Source organism: Alosa pseudoharengus, unplaced genomic scaffold (genome assembly GCF_046254945.1).
Source record: "Alosa pseudoharengus isolate Yale_2024_CS ecotype anadromous, Long Island Sound unplaced genomic scaffold, YU_APseudo_1.1 YU_APseudo_1.1_scf_6, whole genome shotgun sequence".
In the NCBI taxonomy this organism is placed as follows: Eukaryota; Metazoa; Chordata; class Actinopteri; order Clupeiformes; family Clupeidae; genus Alosa; species Alosa pseudoharengus.
The window spans coordinates 41,182,209-41,200,896 of NW_027468848.1; the positions used below are offsets into that span (position 1 = coordinate 41,182,209).

Consider the following 18,688-nt stretch of genomic DNA (forward strand, 5'->3'; position numbering starts at 1 on the left):
TTTATTCAGATTGGCATTGCAGGCACATGGAAATCTTAATCAACATAAAATGACCAAATATGCCTTATTTACTTCCACCTTTGACCATTTTTCAGGCTAATTCACACTAAGACTAAGAACACTTACCTTCCGAATAAACAGTGCAGTTTTGAAAACACAATAAAATAGATCAAGTACGGATTTGATAAACATTCATTAACTCTCAACGACATAGTTGGAATGATGCAAAACACGGCTTTGAAAAAATGATCAAGATTTTTATATTTGAAAGTTACACAGCTGTCCTTTATGCTTTCTTCGGCATGAACACTTCATTTCCATAATACAGGTGAATTTGTCATCAGGTCACATGATATCAAAAGAACCAGGTCAGCCTGGAGGCCAATTCATTTGTCTCCCTCCAAGCACGTGAATATGAAGATGGTACACAGACTGTGCACCATTCTTTCCATCATTTATCACTGTTAAAAATAGGTTTGAAAAAAGATGTTTAAATAAGAAATATTATTATTTCTTAAATATGAAAGAATATACAATACATACATTAACAATATATGAGCCAACTGTTAACACTATATGTGCTTGTATATGAACCTTACCCAGTCTATACCCTTCCTGTAGTCCTTCTTTATGTGCCACATTTTTAGCAACAGTTAAGAGGTGGCCAAGAATCTGCAATTAGATTGTGTGGATACAGGGATATTCAATATTATAAGAGCAGGTAACAGAGAGCACTATTTTAATAAAAAAGAGTAATATACATACTGGTGCATCATCATCTTCAGCTTTGCTGATCCTCGAAATGATTTTTTTGGGGATAACCAAGAAATGCACAGGGGCCTGTGGATTTATGTCTCGGAATGCTAAACACTATCAAGACAAGCATCCATTTAGGAAAATAAGCATGTAGTCATAGATTGCATCAGTATCAAAAGACCAGGGGCATCATTTATAAAAAGCAGAAAAATATTTTGGAAAAAAAAAGGGTGAGGCTATTTGCACCCCTGGCACAATTAGCAGTGTATGCTATTCGTACCCTGGTGCAATTAGAAGTGAATGCTATTCGTACTAGGGGTGGGCGATATGGACAAAAAATAATATCTCGATATTTTTTGTGATTTTGATGATAACGATAATTAGTCGATATCCTTTAAATTGTTTTTGTTAAAGTCTGAGTTTACTTTACAGCTCATTATTTATGAATAGCATCATTACAATAATAACCAATAACCCAACCTGTGACTTTTTAACCAAATCAACCAATGCATTGTCACTCTATGTAACATTTCCAATTCTGCCCCCATTTGTGTGTGTGGCGATGACATGGTCTAGCCAGCTACATTAGAGAAGATGAATAGGCCTAACAGTTTCCAAAGAAAAAGTCTGAAGCTGAAGTTCCTTTCAATCCTTTACATAGGATTCACTGTAAAACTAAGCAGCCCAACAGAGTACATCTCAGTTATTTCCTTCGATGTTTTGTTTAAGAGCAATCATGTAGGCTAGCATTCCAAGTTGAATTTCCAACTTGAATTTCCCCTGGGGATCAATAAAGTATCTATCTATCTATCTATCTATCTATCTCTATCTATTACAGAATAGAAACTAATGCATTAGCTTATGGCTAATGTATATGAGAAATCCCATAGAGATGCTAACAGTTAGCATAATCGGTAAATGTAGATATTTAGAGCGAACTTCAGTCCATTTACAAAAGAGTTGCATGAGAATAGTTCTTTGTTTACAACTGACTATTAAAATACTCAAAGGCTTATGTTTTCTCTTCATATAATACCGTGTAGGAAAAAATGTGACTGTCTCATCAATGCTACTTGAACAGAAGTAGCCGCATAAAATCCCAAGTAGGCTACTCTCGCAGCACAAAATAAACATTACGGCTCGTGTCCATTATTGCGGCGCGTAGACGCTTGCAGGCGCCTAGTCCTCTCTCCCATTTCCGCTTGTGGGCGTGTATAGGCTAAAGCAGTGTTTCCCAAACTTTTTTTCTGGCGACCCACTTTTTAAAAATGACAGACCATCGCGACCCATTTCACTTCAAATCTACCCTGCAACCACCAATATTGCTTTAGGCCACAGGTTCTCCAACTTTTCTATGCCTCCCCCAACCATACATTGCTATAGGATCCCTGCTTTGAACACGGTTGTGTTGCATTTTGAGCACCATCAGCGTGAAAAGTTGGAAATGACTACTGAAAAGATACGTTTTAATGCGCATCCGAGAGTAGGGGAAATTTTCGCATGTTGTGCAGTCGTCATTCGTCAGCATAGTAAGCTGTTCCTGTATTTCTAAAAAAAATGTTGTAGGCTACGTTGCGTTGCAGACAAATGGGTCCATAACACTGTGGACGTCAATTCCAATGTAAACAGCAAATAACTCAAGTTGTTATATTGTATTGTTGTATTATATTATATTGTATAGTCGTTATATCAGAACAAGAGGCGTTTGCGCAATAGCCGGAAGAATGCGCCTTTACTTTGGAGTTAACGAGGTAGAAAACGAGAGGAATAGTGTTTAAAATGCCCATTTAAATTGTAGACTATAATGCACTGGTGTGCATTTTAAATCAGAAATAAGAATGTGAGGAGGTTGCTATTAACTTTAAAGATTGCATCTGCAATCGAAACTGTATGCAAATTGAATGGCCTTATGTCCGGTCTATGGATGTCTGCTTTAGTTGACAGCGCGGTCACTAGATTTGAATCGGTAAAGTTGAGGAGCTGGTATCTATTAATGTTCGTGCAAATAGGCGGATTCATGTCCCTTGCAGTTTGCAACTGCGAGGTACATGGCAGGTGCCCCACAGAACGGTTTCATTTTGAGAGGTAGCCTAGATATCCATGCTGGCATCCCCTCTGCGATGCGTTCGTCCCCCAGTTTCATGCGCCAGTTTCATGAGCTTTTATGACAAAACCGTGAGTGTGGTAGTTAACAATCTACATCCTAATAGAAAACTGTTAGCTTTCCTGGTATCAAATGACAAATGGTATCAGTTAGGCCTATAACACAACATAAATTGTGCTGGCGACCCAAATAAAATCTCCTGCGACCCACCCGTGGGTCGCGACCCAGACTTTGGGAAACACTGGGCTAAAGTGTATGCTGTAACGTTTTATTTTTTGTAATTACACAATGCCAGCTAACGTAGGCTACTAAAGTGGAGGTAGCCTACTACTGTTAACATATTTTATTGAAACACTCACAAATATCACTGACATGTTCCTCCAAAGCACATTCTGTCTTGGTTCAGGTCGCCAACAAGGTCTTTTTGATAGGGTGAAGTAGCGAACTTGTTCTAAACTTATAAGCCACTATATAGCTTAATATATTTTCATAAGCCACTATATAGCTTAATATATTTTCATAAAACCTACACGATTATCAGGTGGAACAAATATTTCTGGCAGACTATTGTTCCAGACCGGAAGACTAGAGCAAAGGACAAAACTTGTTTACCGAAGATGTACTTTCATTGGCTAACCGCCTCGCGTTAACCGCTCTCATTTGCATAAAGTTCAGCCGAGCCCAACTTCTTGACGCGCCGCCTCTGTTCGAATGGCCGCGCCGCCTTCCCAAGGTGCATTGCGGAAGCGTAAACCACGCCTTGCTGCCCTCCATAGGAAATCAATGGGCTATGTGCGGCGCGGTGGGCTTTGCCGCAAAAATGGACACGAGCCGTTAGGCGTTCCCGTGACAACGTTGTGTGACCCACTAGTGATCACGTGACACTTGCTCTGCTACAGCCAGAGGCTTCTCCAGCACTATATTATCGCAGACGATATATATCGCCCACCCCTAATTCGTACCCCGGTGCACACAGCAATACCCCGTCTGGTACAAATATCAATGTATGCTATTTCTACCCCGGTGCACACAGCAATGTGTCCTATTAATGCCCCATCTGGTACAAATATTAGACAATGAGACAATGCAGTAAAACTGTATCTGACAGACACACAATTACCCCAAACAAATGCAGCCAAATTACATCTTACACTACACTGTAATCATCTTCAACAAATTGGGGGGGGGGGAAGTATTACTATTATTTTGAAGTTACAGCGTTAGTCATTACTGACGACTGTTTTACCTCATCATCCTCAAATATGATATCAGCAGGAATTTTTCTCTCTATTACTTTTGAGAAAATGGTTGGAGCATGACTTTTGACTCTCTTCTGGGCATCCTCTGCCAACCGCACTTCATCTCCACCGCTGTACAATCTTCTCTAGAAAAAAATGCAACAGCAAGTTATCCATCTACCATCTTATGTAGCCTAATGGTAGAGACATGTGATAGTGAAGGTAATTAACAAGAACCTAACAAGAACCTTAAGGATGCAATCCATAATCCAGTTTCACGAAGGGTTCGTTTTTGAGGTGAAAACAGGACTCGAGTTTTGAAAACACAATAAAATAGATATGTTTAATAAAGTAAGGATTTGATAAACATTCATTAACTCTCAAGGACATAGTTTGAATTGAAACACGGCTTTGAAAAAATTATCAAGATTTTTATATTTGAAAGTTACACAGCTGTCCTTTATACTTTCTTCGGCATGAACACTTAATTTCCATAATACAGGTGAATTTGTCATCAGGTCACATGATATCAAAAGAACCAGGTCAGCCTGGAGGCCAATTCATTTGTCTCCCTCCAAGCACGTGAATATGAAGATGGTACACACAGGCTGTGCACCATTCTTTCCATCATTTATCACTGTTAAAAATAGGTTTGAAAAAAGATGTTTAAATAAGAAATATTATTATTTCTTAAATATGAAAGAATATACAATACATACATAACAATATATGAGCCAACTGTTAACAGTATGTGCTTGTATATGAACCTTACCCAGTCTATACCCTTCCTGTAGTCCTTCTTTATGTGCCACATTTTTAGCAACAGTTAAGAGGTGGCCAAGAATCTGCAATTAGATTTCATCTCGGCTTGTCCCCTGCATTCCGAAATCTGGCGCTAGAATGCAGGCTTGTCCCCTGCATTCAGAAATCCGGCGCTAGTTAGCCGATGCTACCAACAGGCTTACAATGGGGGTGCATCAGGCATCGGGCTAGCCATGCAAATAAATCACTATTTACACCATTTACGAGGCTCAAAGTAGCTCCACACTTCATTGAGGGCCCTGACATTTAAAACGAGACATTGAGAACTTTGAAAAAGCACTGGTAGTTTATTTACAAGACGATTTATACAGACAGTACCTTCACAGAACCGATTAGCAAAATGCTAGCGGACCGTCAGTTCTGCCCCCAGTGGGCCGACAGTGGTTTTCCGGGCGCTGCCATCTTGGAATCTCGCGTGTCACAGGAATTTGATTGATGAGAAAGAGCGAAACTACAGCTGATATGTGATACGTACCATCCTGTCTTCGCTTGTCTTCGTCTTATCCTCCGTTATGTCAGCTGAAGCTGCAGTTCATAGGCTATATGCTCATGTACCGGTCACTCCTTCTTCACGTGTACAGCACGTCTTCCGTCAACATTACTGCAAGTATTCACATATCAGCTGTAGTTTCCTCTTTCTCGTCAATCAACTTCCTGTGATACGCGAGATTTCAAGATGGCGGCGCCCGGAAAACCACTGTCGGCCCGCTGTGGGCAGAACTGGCGGTCCACTAGCATTTTGCTCATCGGTTCTCTGGTGAACCGCTGGCGGGTTGCAGACAAATTGCCCAATATTTTGCCACTATTGGTCAAAAATCTTTTTTATTTGTTCAGTTATACTCCAATATCATTTTGTTAACTTTTCTTAATATTCATGACAAGTTAAAGGTGCTCTAAGCGATGCCACACGATTTTTAGGCTAAAACATATTGGGCCCTATCATGACATTCTAAAGTGCATCGTCACTCGTCAAAAGTCTATTCAAATTTAGTAGGATGTCCAGTTCACATTGGGAGGGTTTTCGTCCTCAAAAGTGGAGCGCATGGCGTAACAAGGTGTTCCTAGGTCTTTTAATCAGTCATATGGGTGTGTTTGGGGCGTAACATCATTTTAAACCAATGAGAATGACATCTGTCATTCCCTTTAACGGCGCAACGCACGATATGTCAGATAAATGCATCGGTATTTTGGCATTCAACGGCGCATTTGAAGGAGGCTGCTTGCGAGACCGTATGGAATAGTCATTCTTAAACCATGCTTTACTAAAACTTAGCATAGCCTTCACGCATTTGCACTCGTCTATTATTTGAACTCATTGGCAAAGTGAAACTAACTTCACCAAGGAAGTCAGTCAACGACAAGACAGTTATATGCAGTTACTTTCACTATTGACTGACAATGGGTTACCATCGAAAACATAGGCTGGAAAAAGCAACACTTACCCTAATGTTGCTCAAATGACTGAATAAAACAACATTTATCCTGCAGAGGAGTTGCTTATATCTCGTGACAGTGCGTCTTCAGCTGTGCTCCATACGTGTCTCTCGCCTCTCCCCTAATCACTTTTAACCGTCATTACCAATTTGCAAATGATGGTGAATAACTACTCATCATGAGATGTACAGTATTTCGTAATATCTTTATTCTAATTATGTTTAACATTGTAATCGTGCAATTTGTAATGCTTTGCATGGACGTGCGCTGGTGTGCGTTCATGAATGATAGAAGGATGGTGCGTGCACCTGCCAATATGACTGTTGACATGCGCTCTTAAAATAGCATATGAACAACTCGCCATTGACCTCTGACCAGGTTTAGGTGGTGTATGATAGCGATTTTTAGACAACGCGCCAGGGCCCGCCCTAGGTTGTTAATTGCCACACCCCTGGGCGCAATGCTTAAAAAATAAAGGTGCAAAATACCGAATTCAACTTCGCGCGACTGAAAAACGAACTGTACGCCATGCGCTGGTGCCCCAAAATATAGCCCTTTATGTCACTTACTGCAAACATCGCCTAACCAACCGCTAGCTGTCTGTGTCCTGAATATACTGTAAAAAAAAAAAAAAATGCAACAATGAAAACGGCAACAAAAACACCCTGGCTAAACCTAGCCCATAAAAACATAACAAACTGTTCCAGCAAATCACAGACGGGATGCGCGTTTAGGAGAGTTTCAATTGCACAGGAGCAGCATGGGAGGGAGGGGGAGGAAGTAGCAAACTAGCTCTCTGTTTTGTTTGAAAGTCAACAGAAGTGATCCGCTTAGAGCACCTTTTAATTTAAAGAGATGGTGGTCCACAAGTGGCACGCCATCGGCGACATACTGTACCACCAGCGGTCCACTACCTGCCAATCTGATTTTGCTATCTGGGCGCATGGATGGCTATAAAAACTGTGCCTTCATTATACAACTAAACACAGGAAAGTACTTTTAACCCAGCTATGTGATCTCAATTCTTTCACACAAACTCGCGTCACAGACGTAGCCTACATCACCGCCCATTTGGAGGTGCAAACAATCGGATTTTTGGTAACCATCAGTTAACTTCAAAACAGGCATTTTACTTAGGATAGACCATAGACTGTATATATAGAACTATAGTTATATACAGTCTATGGGATAGACAATAGCAATAGGAGTCATTATAGGAGTGATTAATGTCAAAAAATCTAGACTGGAGTAACTCAACATTTGACACCTTCGATATGTTTAGTGTAAGACGTCAAAAAGCCCTTGTTACCAAATTGATAGCCAAGGAGCCAGAAGTGAACATGCATATGGATATAAAAACGGTGCCTTCATTTTACAACTAAACACGAGAAAATACGTTTATAACCCTTGAGCCAGCTCCTTACTATGTGATCTCAATGGCAATGCAGCGTTTGTTTGCACCTCCAACAGCATGCCGTACCTGGTTACCTCCAGAGCCCGTATACGGAGAGCCTGGCCACTCCGTATTAAGTCCCATTGTACCGAATTTTGGTTGCAGTTCCACCAGAGTTCCACTGGGGGCGATCGCCATGAGTGCAGAATGAATGGGAATCAATGGAGCTAGACGGCTAAATTTGTCTCTTTCACCTGATTGTCGTTGACAAATCTCAGATTTGATTGTAGTTTGTATAACTTCAACATGGGTTATAGGTCAAAAGTTAAATGAACGAGTACTTGTCCTTTTGATTTCTTACAGGTTGGGTCGTTGTTGCCCATAACACGCTAGCATTGTGCTAATGAATGGCGTCATTGACACGTTTGAAAGGCTTTTTAGAACAATTAAGTGACTTTAAAAAATATAATACTCAACCAAGTGTATTTTCTTCACCTCCCCTTTTGAATACAATATTCAAATTACTTGAAAAAAAATTATAACCCGAGAAAAGTGGATTTTGAGGGGTACAGCTCCATAGACCTCCATGCATTCTGCACTCGTGGACGAGCGCCCTCACGTGGAACCACAGGAGGAACTGCAACCAGTTCAGAAACCGGAAGTTTTCCGAGAGTGGCAGTTCTCCCCTTATTAGACATTCTCGGTTACCTCCCAAAAACGTGTAAACGCCCACAAATACCCGTATGTTTGTGTGAATGTCAATGCAGCGTTTGTTTGCACCTCCAACAGGTTAGGCTTGTTCGACTTGAGGCAGATCTGTGCAGATCTGACTTGATGTGATGCATACTGGGATGGACGCAATGCTTACTGGTTAGAAATTCTGTCCGACTTCTGTCAGCCGGGGAGGGACTTACCACCGTGACACCATGTCACATGACCTTAAAATATCGCGGGAGTCTTAGGCTGCAGACAGATCTTGCAGTTGCCTTCCACGAGCTGCACGAGCTGAAACACGCCCTCATGACGTCAGTTCAAAGATGTGATAGGTCCATTTGGGAGGAATGTCCTCATGACGATTTTGACGGGAGTCTCATCCCAAGTCTGGCATACGTTTGGTTTTTTTGGGTTTGTTTTGGCATAGAAGCGGCAAAGTAAATGCTTTCGGCTGAACTGTGGCAAGATTGTTTACCATAATAGATAAAAAGGCGCCAGCGGTAGATAACTAGTTATGGCATATGTTTGGTTAACCAGATGAATGGGCAAATAGTGGGACGGTTTACTGAAGTATGCAGGTGCGTTTCGGCGTCCTTGTGGTTTGCCAGAAGACTGATCAAAGACCGGGAATTTTCTCTAGAAGAGACGTCTAGTACTTCACTAACTCCAGCACTATCACAGACGGTAAGAACATTTTCCTTCAAATACACGTCTGAATTGTATACAAATATAGTCGTGTTTGTACATAGCTCTATAACAGATAAGACTATACTGTAGCTTCGTTTTGGTGAATAGTAACAGCCCACTATGCAAACGTTATTTATCGACGACACGTCTTTTTATTACAGTAGGTGTAACGTAGCCTACTGGCTAAGTAGCTATTTAACGTTAGCTTGTTAATCTAAAGGCAAACTTGTGAAACACAGGCAAACTTAAATCACTGAACATCCAATATTGCACATCCAATTATTTCCCTTTTTTCTGTTCTGTTTTCAGTGCATAAGACATTCAGTGGAGCTGCAGCAAGCAGTATAAATGGGTACTAGGGCTGGGATAAACGATTCTTTTTTAAACGATTAATCTAGCGATTATTTTTTCGATGCATCGATTAATCTAACGATTCATTTTTTCAGTCCGATTCGATTTCGATTCGATTCGATTATCGATTATCTCCTCATTAATTGGCTAATAGCAACTTATACATGTTTATTTACATATCTGAATGAATTAAACATGAATTCTTTAACATTGCAATATATGTTTATTGCTCTTACGATTCCAAAATAAAAGACTATACAAGTGCAAAGTAATGCATTCTTAGTCAGAGGTAGCATTCAATAAAGTTCAGTAGTGTATAGGTCTAATTGAGTGCCTGTCACTTTAAGACGTCTTGCAATTAACATTAACACAGTTACAAGGCTGCTGATGTGTTTATGCAATTCATAACGTAGTTAGTTCAAATAACGGTTCGTACTTCCTTGGGACAAGCACTTTTGAGTCTTGGAAAACACCTTTCCATTTACATCGGGATTTTGCAAACATTCAGAGTCAATAAAATGACCCCTGCATGAGTAACGAAATACAAGCAGCTGTAAGTAAGCATGCTAAACTTGACATCCAAACAGTATTCTAACATTAGCTTTGAGATACTGCTTGATTGCATACTGTAACTTAACTTAGTACATTGAGGAGACTAAACTATGTTGTGATAAGACCTTAGCAGAGTTTACTTTAACTTTAATGCAGCAGTTTTGAACAAATTTGCGCTGCATGATCACGATGCTAAGCGGATTTAATAGCAATTTAGCCCACTGTGTTCTATGCAGTGCTTCTATGTGGCAACAACAATCCTTCAACAATCGTGAATATCTTGTTAAATGCACATGCAGAGGAGGAGCAGCGGGCTCGTTACGAGAGAGAGCGGGTGGGGGCGAGGAAAGGCTGTGTGAGTAAAAAAAGTGCAGCTCAATGAAATTATTTTATTTTATCTTTAATTTAAATAGTACAACATCAATGTGTGCTGGCCGGTTTTGATAAAAATATTAAGCAGCACACGTTATAATGCTTGACGAATCGACGCGCATATTTTGCGTCAACGTATTTTTTGCGTCGACATCATCGATTACGTCGACGCGTTGTCCAAGCCCTAATGGGTACGTTTTTATCATGGCAATAAAGCCTCGTTTTGCCCTAATATAGCTAGCTAAGTAGCTAGTTAACATGTTAACCTAAATGCTCTGCAGGTGGTAAACTTTTTTAAAACACAGACAGACTTATATCAATGAACACATCCACTTATTTCCCTTTTTTATCTTCTGTTTTCAGTGCATAAGGCATTCAGTGGAGCTGCACCTTAATAGTAATTGGGTAAGTTTCAATCACTGTAGGCCTAATACAGCCTCATTACCCTACACTTAATGTCCCGCATCTGAATTAAACTTCACTAAACAATTTCCTAGGCTATTTAAAGAGTAGATTTAGTAATTGTGTTTATTCTATCTTTGTGTGTACCGGTATTTTGTCAATTTCAGATGCTAGAAATCTGCAGCAAGCGGTATAAATGGGTAAGTTTTAACAATAAAGCCTCATTTTGCCCTAAAATTTTGCCATTTTGCTTAGTAGCTAGTTAACATGTTAACCTAAATGCTTTGCAGGTGGCAAACTTTTTTAAAACACAGACATACTTATATCAATGAACACATCCACTTATTTCCCTTTCTTCTCTTCTGTTTTCAGTGCATAAGGCATTCAGTGGAGCTGCACCTTAAAGCAACACCAAAGAACTTTTCCTCTGTCGCACGCACGCTATTTGTTTATCCAGCAATGGCTTTGCAAATAACGATGTCCATAGACAAGGTAGAATATGTTGCATGATTTTATGAAAGTATGATGTATTGCGACATCATGCAAGTCAAATTTGTAGTTTCTTTTGTCTCATTCCATCGAACTACAAACCCGCTACCCGATCTGGCAAACTTACATAGTGCGGTTATTGAATATTCCATTACATTTAATTAGGGGTGTCACGATTCTCTAAATCCTCGATTCGATGTAATTTTCGATTTTAAAGTCACGATTCGATTTTCAATCTTTTTTTAAAATATTACTATTAATGCATTCCTTATGTGTTATTTACTCTTTTTGGCCTTTTCCTTTTCTGTTTCGGGGGGCTTTTATTTTGAAACCGCTTTTTATTTTGAATCCTTTCCAACCGCGAGGTTGTAATGTAAACAGAACTAACATTAGGCTAAAACAGAGACGTGAACATAGTGGAATGAAACAACACAGAATGTTAATTTGATTGTTTCAGCACACTCCGAAGAGACCCAAGGTTAGTGTTCATGGAATATGTACTTATCAATGTGCATTTTAAGCCTTAAAGTAACTTTGGACTGTAACTAGATCATCTTTTCACTTGCTAAGTTCAGTAGGCTAAGTTAGTTTTAATTGACGTGAATGAACGAATACTTCCACACCAGTGACTTCAAAGTAGCAAGAGGGGCTTTGATTTCGGTAGGTTGATGTGTAACTGGCTGCAGCCTAAAATTAGAGGAGTGTTGACGCTGCAGTTCAGCACCTGCGTGTGTGTTTGTGCATCTTGGCATACATGCTGGACATGACATTGGGGGTGTGGCTGCATCGTCGATTCTACTTTTAAGTTCGAAGTTCGAGATTGAGATGTAATTTCGATCGATTTCGATATAAAATCGAAATCGTGACATCCTTACATTTAATCTATAGGCTATTGCAATTTAATACCATTGTTATCTGTGTTTATATTGCCATCATGCCATATCAGTGTAAAATGTAGCTCAAATGAAATAATACTAATAATAGCATTCTCAAAACTATAAGCAGGGAGTCCCAAAAGTATATTTTGAACTCTGAACTTTGCATACACAGCTCAAGTTGTGAACAAGCAATATCCTACAAATAATTTAAAGTTCTCAAACTATGAGTTTTATGAAGTGGTGGCAGAAACATCTGAAATGACCACCATTCTAACTTTCACTCACCTGATGAGAACTTTGTGAACTCTGTATGAACATTTGAACGAGTGAATAAAAAATATAAATAATTATACCAGAAAGTTCCAGAATTAGGCTATGACTTGAATAGAAGTTAGTTAGTTATGTAAGGGATAATGTATTGTCCGCCGGTAATTATCAGAAAATAAGTCCCGACAGGGAGAACAGAACCCCGACGCGCAGCGGAGGGGTTTTGCTTCGACCTGAAGGGACTTATTTTCTGATAATTTCTGGCGGACTAGTGTTAATTTTGTCACCTATTTTTAATTTAGTCTTAGTCTTAGTCTTGTGACGAAATGTTCTTTTTAGTCTTTGTCATATTTAGTCATTCAAATATCATTTTTGTTAGTCAAGTTTTAGTCGACTAAAAGTCTAGTCATTTTAGTCTAGTTTTAGTCAAAAGAAAACTAAAGGTATCTTAGTCTTAGTCAGTTTTAGTCAACACATTTTAGTCTTTTTTTTTTATAACAAATTATTTCTGATTACCATTTGAGTCAAATAGTGTTTCACACATCTCAATTTTCCAACAATATTGTGTGTCCACAGTAGTGTTGCACGGTGTATCGATACTAAAAAGGTATCGCGATGCCTTCACGCAAAAAAACGATACGATTTCAGACGTTTTTAGAATCGATACTTTATTAAAATAATAACGTTCTGTGTCTGTGTCAACTGCTGCTCCCACTGCTCCTTGCACGCATCTAGGCAAGTGGGCGTGTCAAGCAGGCAGCTCTGAGTGAGTGAGTGCGCAGCCAACGTCAACATAGTTCTTTGCCGACAGTTCTAGGCCTTGTGGATAAAACAAAAGGTGCAGTGAAATCTGCAACTATTTCGGATACATCGCGTGAAGGCAAGCCATCAGGTACACAAAGTCATTTAAAAGCAGTAGGCTACGCATGGAACTTGGCTAAACACCTCGCAGATATATCCCAACATTTTTAAAGAGTTCAAAGAACGACAGGTTAACGAATATGCTATAGAAAACACGACTACATGGTTAGTGCCAAGTTCTTCTCTTATGTTTAAGTCTAGCCTAAGTGAAACGAGTATGGTTCTCTGGGATAAAGCGAACCTTCCTTCATCAATGAATTTTGACGAGACAGAGCTGTAATCATTTTGACGAGACATAACGAGCTGTAATCATAGGGCGCTAACGTGATGAAAGCGCAATGTTCACGCCAGAATAACATTACCATAACTTGTAAACGATCTATTTCATGTTCGGTCAGTAGCAGCCTACTACTGGTAATATTTGTCATGGCATGTAGACTGCAATTTGTTCAATAATTATTGCCCACTTGTAGGATAGGCTACCCGAAATGCGCTAATTAAAGCCCACAGCATAACACCACCAAAGCGTGTTGAGTCCTAATAATAATAGCGGCTTATTGTTACAGTACGTGGTAGCAAATCATGTTATCAAAGAAATAGACGTAATGTAGGAATGCACACAGATATATTGCAACAGGTAATGGTGTAGGCCTATCTGATGAAGACCTGAGTGGTTGGAACGTCGTACTTGTACACTGGGCACAAAGAAGACTATCCTCACATTTTCCCCTTTGCAACTGTCAAAGAAATCCCATGAACACGGGAAGGCCTAGGGTAGCCTATACTGTACATCAGATGGCCTAAAGATTAGGCCCCTCTGCATAGCATTCAGTGATTTGCAAGCAGTAATTTTAACACTGACCTTGATCTAGCCTAGTTTGGCTATTTAAAGCTACTTTATTGCCACAACACAATGTAAATGAACTATAACAAACAATAAAGGACATAATCACACAAAGTAGGCCTACTATTTTACTGACTATAAAAAAATAATAATTATGTAGGAAGTTTAGAACCCAGAATTGACCTACACACTACAAAAGTGCACCAAATTCAACACAAATGACTCAATACACTTGGAGGAGGTATGAGTCCTTTCTTCTCCAGATATCTTAGGATTTCGCCGTAGTATCGTTTTAGTATCGAGCATCGTGATATTTATGGCAGGTATCGTATCGAAGTCATAATTTTGGTATCGTAACAACACTAGTCCACAGGGCTACTCGTCTGTTATAATTACACATTCTGATTTTTTGTCAGTCAGTATGTTTACATGCACAGGTAAGTCGAGCTACAGTTATAGCTCGGCTGGGATTTGACCATAGACAGTAAAAGATTTAACTGGACCACTTTCATATTCGTAGACCAGTGTTTCTCAAAGTGTGGTCCGGGAATCACTGGTGGTCCACGAGCAGACGTGGTAAAATATAATATAGATGAGTTGTTTGCAATATTGAACCAACTTGTACGTAAAAACAGTTCTGCAACACTGTCTATGTAAGATATGCCAGTTTAAATCATACAGAATGAATCCACACAATAAGCAAAGTGCAAAGACAATAAGCAAGGTGGTTCAGTGAGTAGGCCTATTGTGTAGACTAATTATAAGCTACTGTTGAAGTAGGTCTAATCTTTTTTTTTTAAACTAGGGTTAGTTAAGTGGTCCTGAAACTGAAAAAGTTTGAGAAACACTGTCGTAGACCAAAGTATTAATGTTTTACTCCGCCTCGCTAGATGGCGATATGCGCCCAAACACAACACATTCCCCAAACAGACTCTCCATCTTAGCCATAGCTAACTTGCTAGCTAACTTTCCATATTAGCTTACTTGCTAGCAAACTTTGCATCATCAGTCTAACTAGTTAAATAGTTGACATTACATGATGAACATTTTCGTATGGACATTCTGGGGGATGTTAATTTGTATGAGAGAAGCTTCAACTTCTGGGTATGTAGCATTGTGGCATAAAGCTTAGGTAGTTAGCTTGCTAACTCTGGCAGAAATCTCCAGTGTTCTTGTTCCATGTAGTTTCGTGTTGCAGCAACAGCACATAGACTAGCCTACAGGAAATGCGTATGAACTCATTCGGAATATTTTGAAAACGTAACAGCTAGATATTCTGTCTTCTCATTTTGTAGACGAAAATGAAGAGAGATTTTATCTTAGTTTTTATTTCATGCAAAACATTTTAGTCTCGTCTTTTTTCGTCAACAATAATGCATCTTAAGATAGTCTTAGTCAGTGTTTCAGGACATAACTGCCGTCTCGTCATCGTCTCAGTCATGAAAAAATAGGTTGTTGACGAACATATTTCCTCTCGTCTCGTCTGACGAAATTAACACTATGGCGGACAATACATTATCCCGCTTATTACACGGCTACTTGCCAAAACGAGAAAAGAAACCTAACACAATTCATCTTTAAAAATTATTTTGCTACCGTTTCGTGTCTTCCGCTGACAAAATAAATAGTTCGCCACATAGATAGAACTTGACAGTTTCAGGTGTTGCGTGGCAACGTCTTACTAGCTTACTTTCCCTTTCAATGAAATTCCATTGCAATAAGCGAACAGAATTCTTGCGGAGGGATATGAAAGACGTTAATCAACCCGTTGCCATTGACAGCGGTGATTTATATACTTTGCCGATTTATATAGATTTAACATAGGCCTGAACGTAGGAAAGGCCCATTCATGTGAATGGAACTTTCTGCAGCACTCTGAAGAGCCGTGTGATAATAACAATTAATTGATACATTTTTAGAATACTTTGAGCACTGATGCAGTCAGCAGAGGCCTCTTACATTGTTTGCAGGTAGGCCTACTATACATTTCATTCCGTTTTCGATGGCAAACGCGAAACAGCGCCAAAACAACCACCAGTGGACAAAAAGAGTATTACATGTGTACTGTTAAGACCCGCCATTGAGAATGAATGGGGGAAATTACGGAGGTTATAGTTTGACGATGTCGTACTCCCGTGCGGGCCGGATCCTATATACCACGGACATGTTTTGGGGGGCCACCTAAAATGAGGTGGCGGGCCGTATCCGGCCCGCGGGCCGTAGTTTGGGGACCACTGCTTTAAGGCAATTGTAATGGGTAAGTTTCAATCACTGTAGGCCTAATACAGCCTCATTTTTACCCTACACTCAATGACTGCATCTGAATTAAACTTCACTAAACAATTTCCAAGGCTATTTAAAGAGTAGATTTAGTAATTGTGTTTCTTTTGTCTTTGTGTGTATGTTGTCCATTTCAGATGCTGTGAGAAGAAATTCTGTTTGCTCTGCCAACAGTTGACCCGTTTACAGTAATAAGTATGCTGATATGACTTAATAAATACAAAACACAATGAAATGCATTTAATCTTTGTTTTTGTTTTTTTGTTGTAAAAATATCTATTGACATATAGGCTAATACAGTATGAGCCTAGTGCACTAGGACAGTGGTTTTCAAAGTGGGGGGCGGGGCCCCCTGGGGGGCCGCGAGGGGGTGCCAGGGGGGCCTCAGCAAGTTGGAAGGAAAAATAAAAGCAATAAATAAAATACATTTGAAAAAATTAAAATATACCTATTACTATGAGGGGAGGCTGTTATAAATAGCATTATAATAATTTGTCATATAGCAGGAAGCCCCAAATGCAATTTTTACACACTGTATGCTCCATCGCAAAATGCTTTTGGCTAAAATAATTATTACTGTAGGATTAGGTTAATGTATTTTTACATTTGCCGTAGTATTGTCGATAGGTTTAATAACACATAAAGGGGGTCCTTGGCCAGAACCTAGTTGTATTATGGGGGCCTTGTTGTGGAAAAGTTTGGGAACCCCTGCACTAGGACATAGCAATTAATGTATAAAAATAATGTAGACATATTCCAAAATGCAAAATTAAATAAAGTTTCAATGTAGATTCCATCATTTGGCATACTTATGGTCTTGCTTTGGGTCAGTTTTGGCTACTTTTTGGCTGGATTTTGGGCTCTCTTTGGGATGGTTATGGCCATATTTTGGAATGCCACAATTGGTTTTGGGTGAGTTTTGGCCTTCTTTTGTTTTGATTCTGGCTTGCCTAATTTAGGCCATACATCCCTCCAAAACTCTGCCAAAATGCCAAGCCAGTTTAGGGCCAAAATGAATGTGCTATCTGGGATGCCGCTTCCTTATGTGGGAATAATTATGCAAAAATGAACAGAAATCGAAGGGATCTTCTTATATGTGATTTCTGCATGGTAGGATAGCCTACTGAAAACGTTTGGATATTCTGTTATTTTCTGCTGTTGGCCAAATAGATAGACACACATATAGGGGAAACACTTTATATTGAATTTATGTGCTACAATGCAGGCCTGTTAACTGTGTGACAACAGTGGTTTAATTAAACTACATCATAAGAATTTATTTCGTCAGTCATCATGCTCATTTTAATGAGTAAGAATGAAAGTTCTGCTGTGTTTATTGCAAACAAAATTCCGCGATATCTTCCGCGAGTCACGTCAGGCAGACTGTAGCCTGTCTGTCCGGGATCTTTGCTGTTACCTCCTAGCCTGGCCTTGCCTTCCTACGTACTTCCGCTCGATTTTCATCTTCCTCCACGACTCCTTGTGGAAGCGAAGCGTACCAAGGGGATGGCAAACGGCCAGGCTAGTTAGTTACCTCCCAAAACGCCCTCAAACGCCCACACATACCCGTATGTTTGTGTGTGAAAGAATACCCCTCAGGTAACCTCTACCAATCGACGTAAATGAATGCTAATATCATATGAACAGCCCCATTTAAAAATGTTAACCCATATCTGCACATAGCCTACCTGGGTAGAAAGTGCGCAGTTAGACCGTATTGAATTCACTGTTAGAAATCCAATGCCTCGTAACATCTTCAAAACGGATCAGTCCAAATGTAGGCAACGTTGAAGTTCAACTTATCTCTTCAGCTTCTTCTTCTGTCAGGTTTTATGTCAGTTTTACAGGCAAGTGTATTACCGCCATCTACTGGACTGAGGTGCAATCAATTGGATGTCATTTCAAGGAAAAAATAAACAAAAAGGAAAACAACACAAAACAACAAATTAAATCCTATTTGATAATTTTGTTTCTTTGATAAATGTTAGGCCTATCAGCACTAGTTATGTTTCCTGATCTAGGCTCACCTAATAAGGTGTCTAAAGAGAAGGCTTTTAGCTTTTCTCTTTGTCTGGAGCATAGACTATATATATGGACAGTGTGCCGTCTGTTAAAGCAACACCAAAGAGTTTTTTGTACCTTAAAATAATGTTTCCAAAATTGTTTCAGTGGTTCATCAACTCGTAATAGGGTGAACAGCACTTTCACATTCGCTTCGCGGCCCTCTATCGGCTATAACCGCAC

The 18,688-nt window shown here is 39.6% G+C and overlaps 1 protein-coding gene across 1 annotated transcript; it reads right to left on the minus strand.

The window, feature by feature from the left end:
• Positions 1-236: 236 nt before the first annotated feature.
• Positions 237-18,274, minus strand: hint2 (histidine triad nucleotide binding protein 2). Its single transcript, XM_076269743.1, has 5 exons — positions 18,133-18,274; positions 4,107-4,244; positions 766-870; positions 600-672; positions 237-461 (listed from the first exon to the last, which is right to left on the minus strand). Exons 1-5 carry the CDS (start codon positions 18,196-18,198, stop codon positions 370-372), a joined length of 474 nt encoding a protein of 157 aa, XP_076125858.1. The 5' UTR covers positions 18,199-18,274; the 3' UTR covers positions 237-369.
• Positions 18,275-18,688: the final 414 nt, after the last annotated feature.